This window comes from Myotis brandtii, unplaced genomic scaffold (genome assembly GCF_000412655.1).
Source record: "Myotis brandtii unplaced genomic scaffold, ASM41265v1 scaffold112, whole genome shotgun sequence".
Taxonomy (NCBI): domain Eukaryota; kingdom Metazoa; phylum Chordata; class Mammalia; order Chiroptera; family Vespertilionidae; genus Myotis; species Myotis brandtii.
The window spans coordinates 3,742,281-3,757,374 of NW_005353838.1; the positions used below are offsets into that span (position 1 = coordinate 3,742,281).

At 38.9% G+C, this 15,094-nt stretch overlaps 1 protein-coding gene across 6 annotated transcripts in view; it reads left to right on the forward strand.

Annotated features, from left to right (window-relative positions):
• UBR3 (ubiquitin protein ligase E3 component n-recognin 3 (putative)) overlaps positions 1-15,094 on the forward strand; it is a 186,019-nt gene that overhangs the window by 119,759 nt on the left and 51,166 nt on the right. For 4 of the 6 annotated variants that reach the window (XM_014545644.1, XM_014545646.1, XM_014545656.1 and 1 more), the window contains 2 exons: positions 3,675-3,824; positions 13,995-14,128. In XM_014545644.1, coding sequence (XP_014401130.1) covers positions 3,675-3,824; positions 13,995-14,128 — 284 coding nt within the window. Of the gene's footprint in view, positions 1-3,656; positions 3,825-13,994; positions 14,129-15,094 lie in introns of all 6 variants that reach the window. The other 2 variants (XM_014545642.1, XM_014545650.1) reach the window with 1 other exon arrangement.

The window sequence follows — 15,094 nt, forward strand, 5'->3', positions numbered from 1 at the left end:
CTGCCCTTGACAATCCCCTGCCCTCCCTTACCCCCCAGTGTCTTATGTCCATTGGTTTTGCTTATATGCATGCATACAAGTCCTTCGGTTGATCTCTTACTCCCCTCCCTTCTGCCCCCCAACCCTCTCTGGCCTTCCCACTGCAGTTTGACAATCAGTTTGAGGCAGCTCTGCCTCTGTATCTATTATTGTTCAAAAGTTTGTAATGGTCTTTATTATCCATGAATGAGTGAGATCATGTGGTATTTTTCCTTCATTGACTGGCTTATTTCACTTAGCATAATGCTCTCCAGTTCCATCCATGCTGTTGCAAATGGTAAGAGTTCCTTCTTTTTTACAGCAGCATAGTATTCCATCGTGTAGATGTACCACAGTTTTCTAATCCATTCATCTACTGATGGGCACTTAGGCTGTTTCCAGATCTTAGCTATGGTGAATTGTGCTGCTATGAACATATGGGTGCACATATCCTTTCTGATTGGTGTTTCTGGTTTCTTGGGATATATTCCTAGAAGTGGGATCACAGGGTCAAATGGGAGTTCCATTTCCAGTTTTTTGAGGAAACTCCATACTGTCTTCCATAGTGGCTGCACCAGTCTGCATTCCCACCAGCAGTGCACAAGTGTTCCTTTTTCTCCACATCCTCTCCAGCACTTGTCGTTTGTTGATTTGTTGATGATAGCCATTCTGACAGGTGTGAGATGGTACCTCATTGTTGTTTTGATTTGCATCTCTCGGATGATTAGTGACTTTGAGCATGTTTTCATATGTCTCTTGGCTTTCTGAATGTCCTCTTTTGAAAGGTGTCTATTTAGGTCCTTTGCCCATTTTTTGATTGGATTGTTTATCTTCTTTTTGTTAAGTTGTATGAGTTCCCTATAAATTTTGGAGATTAGGCCCTTATCAGATATGACGTTGGCAAATATGTTTTCCCACGCAGTGGGTTTTCTTGTTGTTTTGTTGATGGTTTCTTTTGCTGTGCAGAAGCTTTTTATTTTGATGTAGTCCCATTTGTTTATTTTTTCTTCATTTTCCAATGCCCTAGGAGCTGTATCGGTGAAGAAATTGCTTTGGCATATGTCTGAGATTTTGTTGCCTTTGGATTCTTCTAGTATTTTTATGGTTTCCTGTCGTATATTTAAGTCCTTTATCCATTTTGAGTTTATTTTTGTGTATGGTGTAAGTTGGTGGTCTAGTTTCATTTTCTTGCATGTATCTGTCCAATTTTCCCAACACCATTTATTGAAGAGACTACCTTGGCTCCATTGTATGTTCTTGCCTCCTTTGTCAAATATTAATTGAGCATATTGGTTCGGGCTGATTTCTGGGGTCTCTATTCTATTCCATTGATCTATATGTCTGTTCTTGTGCCAGTACCAGGCAGTTTTGAGAACAGTGGCTTTGTAATACAGCTTGATATCTGGTATTGAGATCCCACCTACTTTGTTCTTTCTCAGGATCGCTGCAGCTATTCGGGGTCGTTTTTTGTTCCAGATGAATTTTTGGAGAGTTCGTTCTAGGTCTGTGAAATATGCTGTTGGTATTTTAATGGGAAGTGCGTTGAATTTATAGATTGCTTTGGGTAGTTTGGACATTTTAATGATGTTGATGTTGTAGTTGTGCCTTGATTGCTTTTGGCATCACTGGGAGGGATGACCTCCAGGTCAGTTGGCTGTGAAGACCAACTGTATCTACAATGGAAGAGCTTCTGTGCAGGAGACACCCCTATGGAGCAGGACTTGCTTAAGTGGGGCTTTGGGTCTCACTGAGTCTGCCCCTTGAGTGTGTCGCTTGTGGATGTGTAGAGTTGTAATCTGATATGTTCTGAAGCTGTCTACCAGGTGCACTGACTCTGGGGCCACCCAACAGGAGCTACAAAGATCTCTGCAGATGGGTGCTACTGGTATTGTGCTAAAAAGTGCCCAGGCAAAGCCCAGCTGTGAAGCAAGGCAGACTGGTACTAAAGCCCGGTATTGATTAGGTTTGGGGCACACTGGGGCCAGTTGCTGCTTGTTTAGGAAAGTCTGAAGCCTGAGCCAGGACAGGCCATTCATATGGAAAAATAGCTGCAAACAGCTTGAGTGGGGCCGCAATTGGATGGGACAAGGTCTCAGGGAATCACCAGGGTGGAGGGAACAGTGTGGACCATGCTGATGAAAACTCAGATATGGCTGCCAGTTAGCTCTGTGACTGTGGAGATCTAAGCACAGGAACATTGACCCCTGTGAGCACCCCTGTCTGGGAGAAAACCATCCCTGGGTTCCTGCCCTGATGACAAACAGTCCAGTTCTTCCCTGTATGTTCCTGGATTCCCCCAACACTGCTGCCCAGTGCTGGAGCTCAGAGGAAGTGGGACAATGAAGTTTGTGCACGGGCCTTTCAAGAGGAACACCTGGGACTCCAACAGCCTCCATGTCACTTAGCCACAATCATCGCTGGCTTTTACAGCCCAAAGTTATGGGGACTTTTCTTCCCAGCTCTGGAACCTGGGCCGGGGGTCTGGTGTGGGGTCAGGACCCCTGCTTCTCACAGGAAGCCTTGGAGATTTCCCTCCCGAGTAAAGAAACACCATGCGTGGTTGTCGGACTAGCCCATTCTGTGCCTCTGCCCCTCCCACTAGTCTCAATGTGCTTTCTTCTTTACTTCTCCAGTTGTAGGGCTTCCATTCAGCCAGATTTCAGGAGGTTCTGAATGATAGTTGTTCTATATTTTAGTTGTAATTTTGATGTGGTTGTGGGAGGTGGTGACTACCAGTGTTTAACTATGCTGCCATTTTTGTTCGATTTATGTATTACTGTTTTTTTCTCTGATTTCTTTATTGGCTTCTTTTTTATTTTTCATTAATACTGGGCATTATTCAAAGCTTTATTTTGGCCCTTCTCAGTTACTTTCAATAACTATTAGATACATGTTTATCTGCATGAATTCTTATTAAACCTATCTGAACTTGGATATTTTTCTTTTTCTATTTCCGTCATGCATTTTTACATCTTTATTTAGATATGCCTTCATCTTTTAAAGAAGTCATAAATCACTTCTGCTTTCCTGGTCTTCCCAATCCTTTCTACTCGTTTTTTGCCAATATCACTGATCTTTGTGAATTTAAGAGTCTTTATTGGAAAATTATAATCAGTATTTTATTTCTTGCTGTTAACATCATATCACCAAAGGATTACTGTTATTTTTTTATAGTAGTTTTGCTTTATTAATATGTATGGTCATATATAAATGATTTCTGTACATAAATAAACATATCGATAATTATTAATGCCAAGATATAATCACTAGAATTTAAAATAAAGGAGGAATAGTTTGTTTCTCTTTTATCTCCTAGTAAATATTGCCATTTTTTTCCAAGAGCTGAGATGTCATAAATTTTCCTTCTGAGGTGCCTCAAAGAAAATTAAAACAATTTTCTTAAATTATATCTTAAAGGTGTTTTTAATACAAATGTCTTTGCCTCTGTGTTTTTCCTTTCAATTTTGTTTGTGAATGATACACTATCAGAAGTATTTAACCACATATTATGTAAAGTCTTTCATTATATCAACTCTTTGAATATTTTGTCTTTTTCTTAGTAAACATTTTATTTTAGCAAGGTTTTTTTCCATAATTTTATTATTTCAACTAAGTTTTCCCCCACATTTTCATTGAAGAGAGATTTTTCTTCTCAGATTCTCCAGAGAATGATATTCCTATGGAGATCACCACAGCAGAACCACAAGTTTCTGAGGCAGTATATGATTGTGTTATTTGTGGGCAGAGTGGCCCCTCCTCTGAAGACCGACCTACAGGATTGGTTGTTCTGTTACAAGCATCCTCAGGTAAAATTAAAGTACTTTTCAGTGGGAACATTTTAGAGATAAAGTATATACAACAGATTAATAAATCTGTATTGAATGGAAGTTATATATTTGTCTAGATATAACTATAGGTCTACATAGCAACGGTTGATTTAGAATTGTATAGCAAAGATTCTTAATGTGGTTTTATCTGACCTTGCTGGACATGAGTGTTGGAAGAACTTTTTAACAGAGAGATCTCTTTATATGTTACAGTCTTTTTCCTTAAAATGATGTGGTGTATTACCAATGCTAGGTGGCCATTAGTTGAGTTTAGTGTTTTTGGCAATTTAATTATTCTAAAATCTGGAAGAATTTTAACACCAGAAATATTGTCAAATTAAATATTGATTTTTTTAAGAGAGGAAGGAAGGAGAAGAGAGAAAAAGAAAGAGAGTGAGGGACAGAAACATTGATGTAAGAGATACATCAATCGGCTGCCTCCCATTTGCACCCCAACTGGGAATCAAATCCTTGACCTTCTGGTGCACGGGATGATGCTCCAACCAACTGAACCACACTGTCCAGGGCTGTCAGCTTAATTATTTTAATTGCATAAGGCATATTCAGGTAGCTTTGCCCTTATATCTTGAGCTACTAGAAGGTGTCATCCTTGAGACAGTCAGCTGACAGATATGTTTGCCAATCTATAGTTAAAACAAATTTTTTTTTTTTAAGGATTTGTCTGAATGCTCTCTATTCTCTCCCTTACTGAAGTATTTGAGGTAGGGTTATGATTAGGGTTAGAAGATATAACATTTATAAGTATATACACATCAAATAGCAGAGGCTCAAAATATATGAAGCAAATATAGAATTAGAGGGAGAAATCTCTATATATAAAAGGCTAATATGCTGTTTCTCTCCCACTGTTCGACCAGTCGCTATGACACGCACTGACCTCCAGGGGGCAGACACTCAATGCAGGAGTTGCCGAGACACACACTGGCCATTTACAGAGACACGACAGCACGGTCCTGGTGCCGACAAAGCAACACTCAGCTTCCCCCAAGTAGGACATAGGCCCTGCCACCATCCTGGAGCAATAGTCCACCAAATCACAGCCAATGCTGCTGGGACTCCATGGTGTAAAATGCAGCCCACAGTCCAGCCCAGCCTGGAAACGGTGGCTGTGGATGCCGGGTAATGACATCACGTAGCAATGCCCAACTTCCTCTCCCTAGCAACTTGCCTCCTTGCAGTTTCTTCAGCCCAGGAACATGACTTGCTTTATAGCCAGGTGCAAATATTTTACACTTTAACCAAATGTTTGTGAAGCATTTTTCCATGCCTCATCTCATTTGATCCTCAAAAAAGCCCTGGAGTAGGTAGATAGGAGATTTGTTAGAATCCTATTTTCTTTTCATTAGCCGGAAAATGGAGATTTAGAAAGTTTAGAAACTTGACCTGACTGAAAAGAAGTAAGAAATTATGGATCTTGAAATGACTTTAGGTTTTCTCACTGCACAGAATATAGTCAAACACTGCTGCAGTTAAATATTTTACCCTTTGTTCTCCCTGCGTGATCTACAATAATAATCTGCTTCGTGTTGATATTTACTGCTGTGTTGCTGACCATTACCTGAAAGAGAAGTTGGGGTGCTTCACTGGGCTGGAAAAGGTTTAGCTACATCAGAAAGCAGGTCTAATTAAGCAAGTTTATTCTATATATATAAAAAGCTAAGTTGACTCGTGCATGCACAATACATAGAAAGCTCTCACTGGTGCCAATCACACATGTGTGTTTCGATCTGTCATTGTCTATCGTGAATTTGGTTGACACTTCTATTATAAAGAAAGGGCGAATAGCGATACTAAAATATTTCTTCTAATTAATTTCCTTTCAATGTGCACGAATCTGTGCACAAGGCCACTAGTGGTTTTATAATGATGGTTGGAGACTTTAATCTCCCATTTTCAATAATTTATGGAACAGCTAGACAGAATATCAAAAAAAAGAAATAAAACACTTAAGCAACACTATAAAACAATTAAACCTAAAAACACCCTTGAATACTCTTTCTAACAATAGTAGAATACAGTTTTCTCAATTGTACATGGAACATTCTCCAAGATAGACCATGGGTTAGCCATTAAAAAGTCTCAATACATTTAAAAAGACTGAAATCATCCAAAGTATCACCTCTGACCGCATGGAATGAAACTAGAAATCAATACAGCAGGAAAATTGGAAAATTCACAAATATGTGTAAATAACACATTCTTAAACAACCAATGGGCCAAAGAAGAATTAGAAGGTCCTGTGAAACAAAATAAAATGGAAACACAACATACCAAAACTTATGTGGGCGGTGAAAACAGTGCACAGAGGGAAATTTATAGCTGCAAACACTTCCCTCAAAAAAAGAAGATCTCAAATCAGTAACGTAACTTTACACTTTAGGAACAAGTTGACTGCAAAGCTAGCAGATAGGAAGAAATAAAGACTAGAGCAGAGATAAATGAAAATCTTAGGAAACCAATACAGAAGTGCATACATCATGGATAACTATGTTTTAGTTGTTAGCATTTACTTGCTTCTGTCTCTTCTTTTTGCCACTACTCTTCAAAACTTGGGGCCCACAGTGAGTGTTATGGCTAATTTACCTTCCCTAAGAATGGCTCTTCCCATGCTTATCAGTCTTATAATAATGTATGGCACTGTATGTTTTTATCCCTACTCCCCTTTCTTGTGCTTTTACAATTATAAAATCCTAGTATTTGTTTTTCTCCTTTTGCCATATACCTCTTCCCAAGTTTTCATTTTGAAAAGTTTTATATCAAGTGCATGTGATTGCCCAGTTGGGGTCGCTAGCGGAGCTTGTAGGGGAAGATTGTTTTTGGGGAGCCTGGAAAACAGAGCTGGAAGTGGCGACTGGTGAACCAGCTCTGGGCGGAGCTGGTTCAGGTACAATAGAGAACTCCTGGTCAGAGAGGACTTAAAGCCTTGGAGGTCAATCCAGACACACTGCCACCCAGAGGCAGAGCCACGAACTGACTCTTCTGTAAACACAGATAAGGCAGTAAGGGGAACCAATACGGCCTGCCTTAAAATCAGGACTGTGGCTTACAACACGGAGGAACAGTGTATCAGAGGGAAATTCAACATTCTCCTGAATTCCGGGCGTGCCAAAAAGAAGAGTAGAAGATCTGAAGCACCTGCATTACTGCACATTTTTATTTTATTTTTTTAATTAATTACTTTTTCACCTTTTAACTAAGAAAACATTGTTTTTCTTTTCTTTTTTTTGCCTAGCACAGGCCCAAGGATCCCTTTTCTCGGGGCAGGAGGCAGCACCAAGCACCAGTGACTTGACTGTGTTTCTTATCACCTGCGCCTGAGATCCTGATTCCCTGTGCATTCATACTAAGAGCCAGTGAATCCAATTCCTGGTGCAAGGGCACACAGGGACCCTGATTCTCAAGGCGAAGTCGCGCAAAGCAACAGAGACTCTGATACTGGACTCTTGGGGAACTCTGACTCCTGGCGCATGCTAGGGGGCTCTGGTTTTCAACACGCTCCAGGGGGGTCTCTATTTCAGCACGGTGCAGGCAGGGTCCCTAATTCTAAGGGCACATACGAGGCCACATTGAGCGCTGGCAACACTGACTCAGAGCGAGCCTGGTTCCCACCAACCAACAACAACCACACATCTTAGTGTCAGAGCTCTTCAGTGACACTAAGGTGGTGGGAGGCTCCCACTGCACACGGCCCAGGCCCACGCAACCCGACCTTTGATCCATCGGGAGATAAGCAGAATGAAGAAACGACACAACACCCAGAGGAAAGACAATGAGGAATCACCAAGAAAGGAAATTAATGAAGTTGAAGCGTGCAACATGACAGAAAAAGAATTCAGAATAATGGTTGTACAATTCATTCACCGGATGGATGAGAAAATCAACAACCTATGCAAGAATCAGGAAGAAATGAAAAGTGATATAGCTACAATCAAAAACACCATGGAAAGTTTCAACAGCAGGCTGAAAGAAGCAGAGGACCGAATTAGTGAGTTAGAAGATAAGGCAGAGAAACAAGCTCAATCTGAACAGCAACTGGAGAAAAAAATTAAAAAACAGGAGGAGAGCCTAAGGGAGCTTCGGGACAACATGAAACGAAGTAACATACGCATAATAGGGCTGCAAGAGGGACAAGAAGAGCAGCAAGGATTAGAAAATCTATTTGAAGAAATAATGACAGAAAACTTCCCAGATATGGGGAAGAAAAAAGTTACACAAGTACAGAGAGTCCCAGGCAAGATGAACCCCAAAAGACCCACACCAAGACACGTCATAATAACGATGGCAAATGTACAAGACAAAGAGAGAATCTTAAAGGCTGCAAGAGAGAAACAGAGAGTTACCTACAAAGGATCCCCCATCAGATTATCAAACGATTTCTCAACAGAAACACATCAGGCCAGGAAAGAATGGACAGAAATTTACAAAGTGATGCAAAGCAAAGGACTGAATCCAAGAATACTCTATCCAGCAAGGCTATCATTCAAAATTGAAGGGGAAATAAGAAGCTTCACAGACAAAAAAAGGCTAAGGGAGTTCATCACCACCAAGCCAGCAATGCAAGAAATGCTAAAGGGACTGGTGTAAAAAGAAGAAATAAAAAGCCCAGAAAGAAAACAGCCACACAAAAAAAGAAATGGCTACAAACAAGTACCTTTCAATAATAACTTTAAACGTAAATGGACTAAATGGTCCAATCAAAAGACATCGAGTGGCTGAATGGATAAAAAAACATGACCCATACATTTGCTGTCTACAAGAGACCCACCTCATTAAAAGGGACTCACACAGACTGAAAGTGAAGGGATGGAAAAATATCTTTCAGGCAAATGGAAATGAAAAAAAAGCTGGGGTAGCAATACTTATATCCGACAAAATAGACCTCAAAGTGAAGGCCATAACAAGAGATAAGGAAGGCCACTTCATAATACTAAAGGGATCAATACAACAAGAGGATATAACCCTGATAAACATATATGCACCCAATGCAGGAGCACCCACATACATAAGAAAACTCCTGGAAGACATCAGGGGAGAGATCGACAACAATACAATCATAGTAGGGGACTTTAATACACCACTGACATCACTGGATAAATCTGCTAGACAAAAAATCAGCAAAGAAACAGCAATCCTAAATGACTCACTAGATCAGATGGACTTAATTGACATCTTCAGAACACTTCACCCCAAAGCAACAAAATATACGTTCTTCTCAAGTGCTCATGGGACATCTTCAAAAATAGACCACATATTGGGTCACAAACAAAGTCTCCCCAAATTCAAGAAGATTGAAATCATACCAAGCATCTTCTCAGACCACAAGGGCATAATATTAGAAATAAACTACAATAAAAACAACCCAAAATACTCAAACACTTGGAAGCTGAATAGCATGTTATTAAATATTGATTGGGTTACCAATGAGATCAAAGAAGAAATTAAAAACATCCTGGAAACTAATGACAATGAAAACACAACAATCCAAAACCTTTGGGACACAATGAAAGCAGTCCTGAGAGGGAAGTTTATAGCTCTACAGGCCTACCTCAACAAACAAGAAAAAATGGTAGTAAATCATCTAAATCTACAGCTCAAAGAATTAGAAAGAGAGCAACAAGAAAAGCCCAGAGTGAGCAGAAGGAAGGAGATAATAAAGATTAGAGCAGAAATAAATGACATAGAGACCAAAAAAACAATACAGAAAATCAATGAAACCAAGAGCTGGTTCTTTGAAAGGATAAACAAGATCGACAAACCTCTAGCCAGGCTCACCAAAAAGCAAAGAGAGAGGACCCAAATAAACCAAATCAGAAATGATAGAGGCGAAATAACAACAGACCCCACAGAAATACAAATGATTGTTAAAAAATACTATGAACAACTCTACTCCAACAAACTAGACAACCTGGAGGAAATGGACATATTTCTAGAAAAATACAACATTCCAAAACTTAATCAGGAAGAATCTAAAAATCTCAACAGGCCAATAACTATGGAAGAAATTGAAGCAGTCATCAGAAAGCTTCCAGCAAACAAAAGCCCAGGACCAGACGGCTTCACAGGGGAGTTTTACCAAACATTCAAGGAAGAACTAAAACCTATCCTCCTCAGACTACTACAAAAAATCCAAGAGGAAGGAACACTTCCAAGCTCATTCTATGAAGCCAGCATCACCCTAATACCAAAACCAGGTAAAGACAACACAATGAAAGAGAATTACAGGCCAATATCCCTCATGAACATAGATGCCAAAATCCTCAACAAAATCTTAGCAAATCGGATCCAGCAGTACATCAGAAAGATCATACACCATGACCAAGTAGGATTTATCCCAGGGATGCAAGGATGGTACAATATCCGCAAATCAATCAACGTGATACATCACATAAACAAATTGAAGGAAAAAAACCACATAGTCATATCAATTGATGCAGAAAAAGCATTTGACAAAATTCAACACCCATTTTTGATAAAAACTCTCAGCAAGGTGGGAATAGAAGGATCATACCTCAACATAATAAAAGCCATATATGACAAACCCACAGCCAACATCATACTCAATGGACAAAAACTAACACCATTTCCCCTAAAAACAGGAACAAGACAGGGATGCCCACTCTCACCACTCCTGTTCGACATAGTACTGGAAGTATTAGCCATTGCAATTAGACAAGAAGAAGAAATAAAAGGCATCCAAATTGGAAAAGAGGAAGTAAAACTGTCCTTATTTGCAGATGACATGATATTATACTTAAAAAACCCTAAAGACTCCATCAAAAAACTATTAGACTTAATAAAAGAATTCGGCAATGTAGCAGGATACAGAATTAACGCCAAGAAATCTATGGCATTTCTATACACCAATAGTGAACTTGCAGAAAGAGAGACTAAAAAAGCAATCCCATTTACCATCTCACCAAAAAAATTAAGCTACCTAGGAATAAACTTAACTAAAGAGGTAAAAGACCTCTACTCAGAAAACTACAGGACGTTGAAAAAAGAGATAGAGGAAGACATAAAGAGATGGAAGAACATACCATGTTCTTGGATTGGTAGAATCAACATCATTAAAATGTCCATACTGCCCAAAGCAATCTATAAATTCAACGCACTTCCCATTAAAATACCAACGGCATATTTCACAGACCTAGAACGAACTCTCCAAAAATTCATCTGGAACAAAAAACGACCCCGAATAGCTGCAGCGATCCTGAGAAAGAAGAAAGTAGGTGGGATCTCAATACCAGATATCAAGCTGTATTACAAAGCCACTGTTCTCAAAACTGCCTGGTACTGGCACAAGAACAGACATATAGATCAATGGAATAGAATAGAGAGCCCAGAAATCAGCCCCAACCAATACGCTCAATTAATATTTGACAAAGGAGGCAAGAACATACAATGGAGTCAAGACAGTCTCTTCAATAAATGGTGCTGGGAAAATTGGACAGATACATGCAAGAAAATGAAACTAGACCACCAACTTACACCATACACAAAAATAAACTCAAAATGGATAAAGGACTTAAATATACGACCGGAAACCATAAAAATACTAGAAGAATCCAAAGGCAACAAAATCTCAGACCTATGCCGAAGCAATTTCTTCACCGATACAGATCCTAGGGCATTGGAAACTAAAGAGAAAATAAACAAATGGGACTACATCAAAATAAAAAGTTTCTGCACAGCAAAAGAAACCATCAACAAAACAACAAGAAAGCCCACTACATGGGAGAACATATTTGCCAACATTATATCTGATAAGGGCCTAATCTCCAACATTTATAGGGAACTCATACAACTTAACAAAAGGAAGATAAACAATCCAATCAAAAAATGGGCAAAGGACCTAAATAGACACCTTTTAAAAGAGGACATTCAGAAAGCCAAGAGACATATGAAAACATGCTCAAAGTCGCTAATCATCCGAGAGATGCAAATCAAAACAACAATGAGGTACCATCTCACACCTGTCAGACTGGCTATCATCAACAAATCAACAAACGACAAGTGCTGGAGAGGATGTGGAGAAAAAGGAACACTTGTGCACTGCTGGTGGGAATGCAGACTGGTGCAGCCACTATGGAAGACAGTATGGAGTTTCCTCAAAAAACAAAACATGGAACTCCCATTTGACCCTGTGATCCCACTTCTAGGAATATATCCCAAGAAACCAGAAACACCAATCAGAAAGGATCTATGCACCCCTATGTTCATAGCAGCACAATTCACCATAGCTAAGATTTGGAAACAGCCTAAGTGCCCATCAGTAGATGAATGGATTAGAAAACTGTGGTACATCTACACGATGGAATACTATGCTGCTGTAAAAAAGAAGGAACTCTTACCATTTGCAACAGCATGGATGGAACTGGAGAGCATTATGCTAAGTGAAATAAGCCAGTCAATGAAGGAAAAATACCACATGATCTCACTCATTCATGGATAATAAAGACCATTACAAACTTTTGAGCAATAATAGATACAGAGGCAGAGCTGCCTCAAACTGATTGTCAAACTGCAGTGGGAAGGCCAGAGAGGGTTAGGGGGCAGAAGGGAGGGGAGTAAGAGATCAACCGAAGGACTCGTATGCATGCATATAAGCATAACTAATGGACATAAGACACTGGGGGGTAAGGGAGGGCAGGGGATTGTCAAGGGCGGGGCAGGGGGGAAGGACACATATGTAATACCCTTTGTAATACCTATTATAATATTTTTTTAAAAAAGAATAAAAAAAAAAAGAAAAGTTTTATATCTTTTGAAAAGTTGGATACCTTTTACGTACACTCACCAATATTGTCTTCTTCCCCCTCTCTTATTTACTCTCTTTTTCTCTCTCTCTCTTCAGAAGAAAATGGCAGACATCATGACATTTTATTCCTAAATACTTCAGACAGTATCTCCTAAGAACAAGGATATTTTTACTATAACTACAGTATAATCATATCCAAGAAATTTGTTATTAATAACATCTAATATTCTATGTTAAAATTCTCTCAAATATCCCAGTAATATTTTTAGAGCAAAGTCTTTTTCTTGATCCAAGAGCCAAGATTATGCATTGCATTTCATTGTCATTTCCTGTTAGTCTCCTTTAATCTAGGACAGTTTCTCCAGACCTTTAAAAAGTTTTGATGAGTCTAAGTCAGTTCTGTAGAATGAGGCTCATAGTGACAGCTTGTCCTATTATTGGTGATGCCAGTGAAGTTTGATCACTTGGTTAAGGTGGTAGGTAATTTATATGATGAGCCTCTAGTAATTTACCCTTTTACTTGATTTCTCATCTGAATCAATGAATGTGTTATCTGTTTCCATTATTATTTTTTTTAGTACTTAGATTTTCTCAAATTTGACCAGTCAGAACTCCTTTAGATCCTCATGACTGCCCCCTCAGTGTTTGAATTGCCCCTCGATCTTTTTTTTTTTTTAATCCTCACCTGAGGATATGTTTTCATTGATTTAAGAGAGAGAGAGAGAGAGAGAGAGAGAGAGAGAAAGAAAGAGAGAGAGAGAAACATCAGTTATTTACCTCACATATGTGCCCCGATCAGGGATTGAACCCACAGATTAGGTATGTGCCCTGACTGGGAATCTAACTTGCAATCTTTTGGTGTACGGGATGACACTCCAGCCAACTGAGCTGCTCAGCCAGGGCTACCCCTTGCTCTTTATTATACAAAATTCCAGATTTTTCTTGAACTTTTTCCCAATCTTGGACTCAGGTTTTTCTCTGAGGGTCTCTGTTTCCTTTTCATGAGAGATAGTGTATTTAGAAATAAAGTTTATTTGTTACTGGAGTGTCATAATTTCTAGACTTTTTCAATGGACAGACTTTGGAAACCATCCTCCATTAATCCATTCATCTATTGATCCTTCGATCAATCCATTAGTCCATTCATCCATCCCGAGTAAACACCCATATTTTACTGTTAATTTGAAAATTAAATATTGGCATCTTTGGAGTTTTATTTACTCTCTAGAAGAACACTAGAATATCACTTTTTTTTTAGGGTCTAATAAGTGGAAACATTAGTCAGCTGGTTGTAAATAACTTGGCTCTTATGGTGAATCAGGTCTATATATTGGTTATTTAATGAGCTCTTATCTCTGTTGTTAATATAGTTTTGGGGCAGTGCCGTGACAACACTGAGCCAAAAAAGTTGCCTATCACTGAAGAGGAACAGATTTATCCTTGGGATACATGTGCAGCAGTTCATGATGTGAGGCTTTCATTATTACAGCGTTATTTTAAAGATGTGAGTATCCTTTTTATCTACTAGTATATTTGTCTGCAAAATTCATAGTAATTTCACTCCAGAGTTTTATGTATATTTTTCTAACAGACGTCATTCTAATTTAGAATCTGGAACTTTATTAGAAAAAATTAATATGTGAATAGTAAAGAAATGGAAATCTGTTAATAAGTAAATATTTTAGGTTATAAATGTTATATCTTTGTTTTAAATGTTATTTATTGGGAGGTATACAAATTTAATACTATTAACTATAATACTGGTCTGGTCTGAGGAGAAGGTTTCTGGTGGATTCTGGAGAAGCAGATGGCTCTAGTTAGGGAGGTCTTGTCTAGTGTAGAACGAGTGTGTGTCTACTACCATTTATAACTGAGTGATCTTAGAACGTTTGTATTCCTTATTTGTAAAAAGATACTACCAATTACTGTGGGAAGTTTTAATAAATATTGAGGTCGTAAAAATTGAATGATAAGCACTTAGCACAGTGGTGGACACATTATTGAAGTCTTCCTAAAATATTAATCTCATATTAGTAAATGTTTTCCTGCTCTTTTTCCACACTATAGCAAATTCAAATAAGACATCTAACAGTTACATTAACAAATGACTTAGTATTTTCAGCTAACTGCTTTTATTAAAAAGGAAGATTAACCCTTTTCGGTCCAACCTCGAGGCTGACTCGACAAACCAGGTGCTAGGAGCAGGTCCAATGTCAAGCAATAGGAACATTAAAAAGTTCAACATTCAGTCCCGTCAATTAATTTGGACCAGACTGTTTGAATTCCAAAAATAACATTGGACCACAAAGGGTTAATTACATTTTTATAATACATGGTCAAAGAAGCAGCTTGTTTATTAACTAACAACCATTCTATAAAAGGGTAATATGCAAATTGACTGAATGGCAGAACGACCGGAACACCTGCGACCCCTCGCCCTGACCCCCCTCCCCCCCCAGCGGGCATGCCT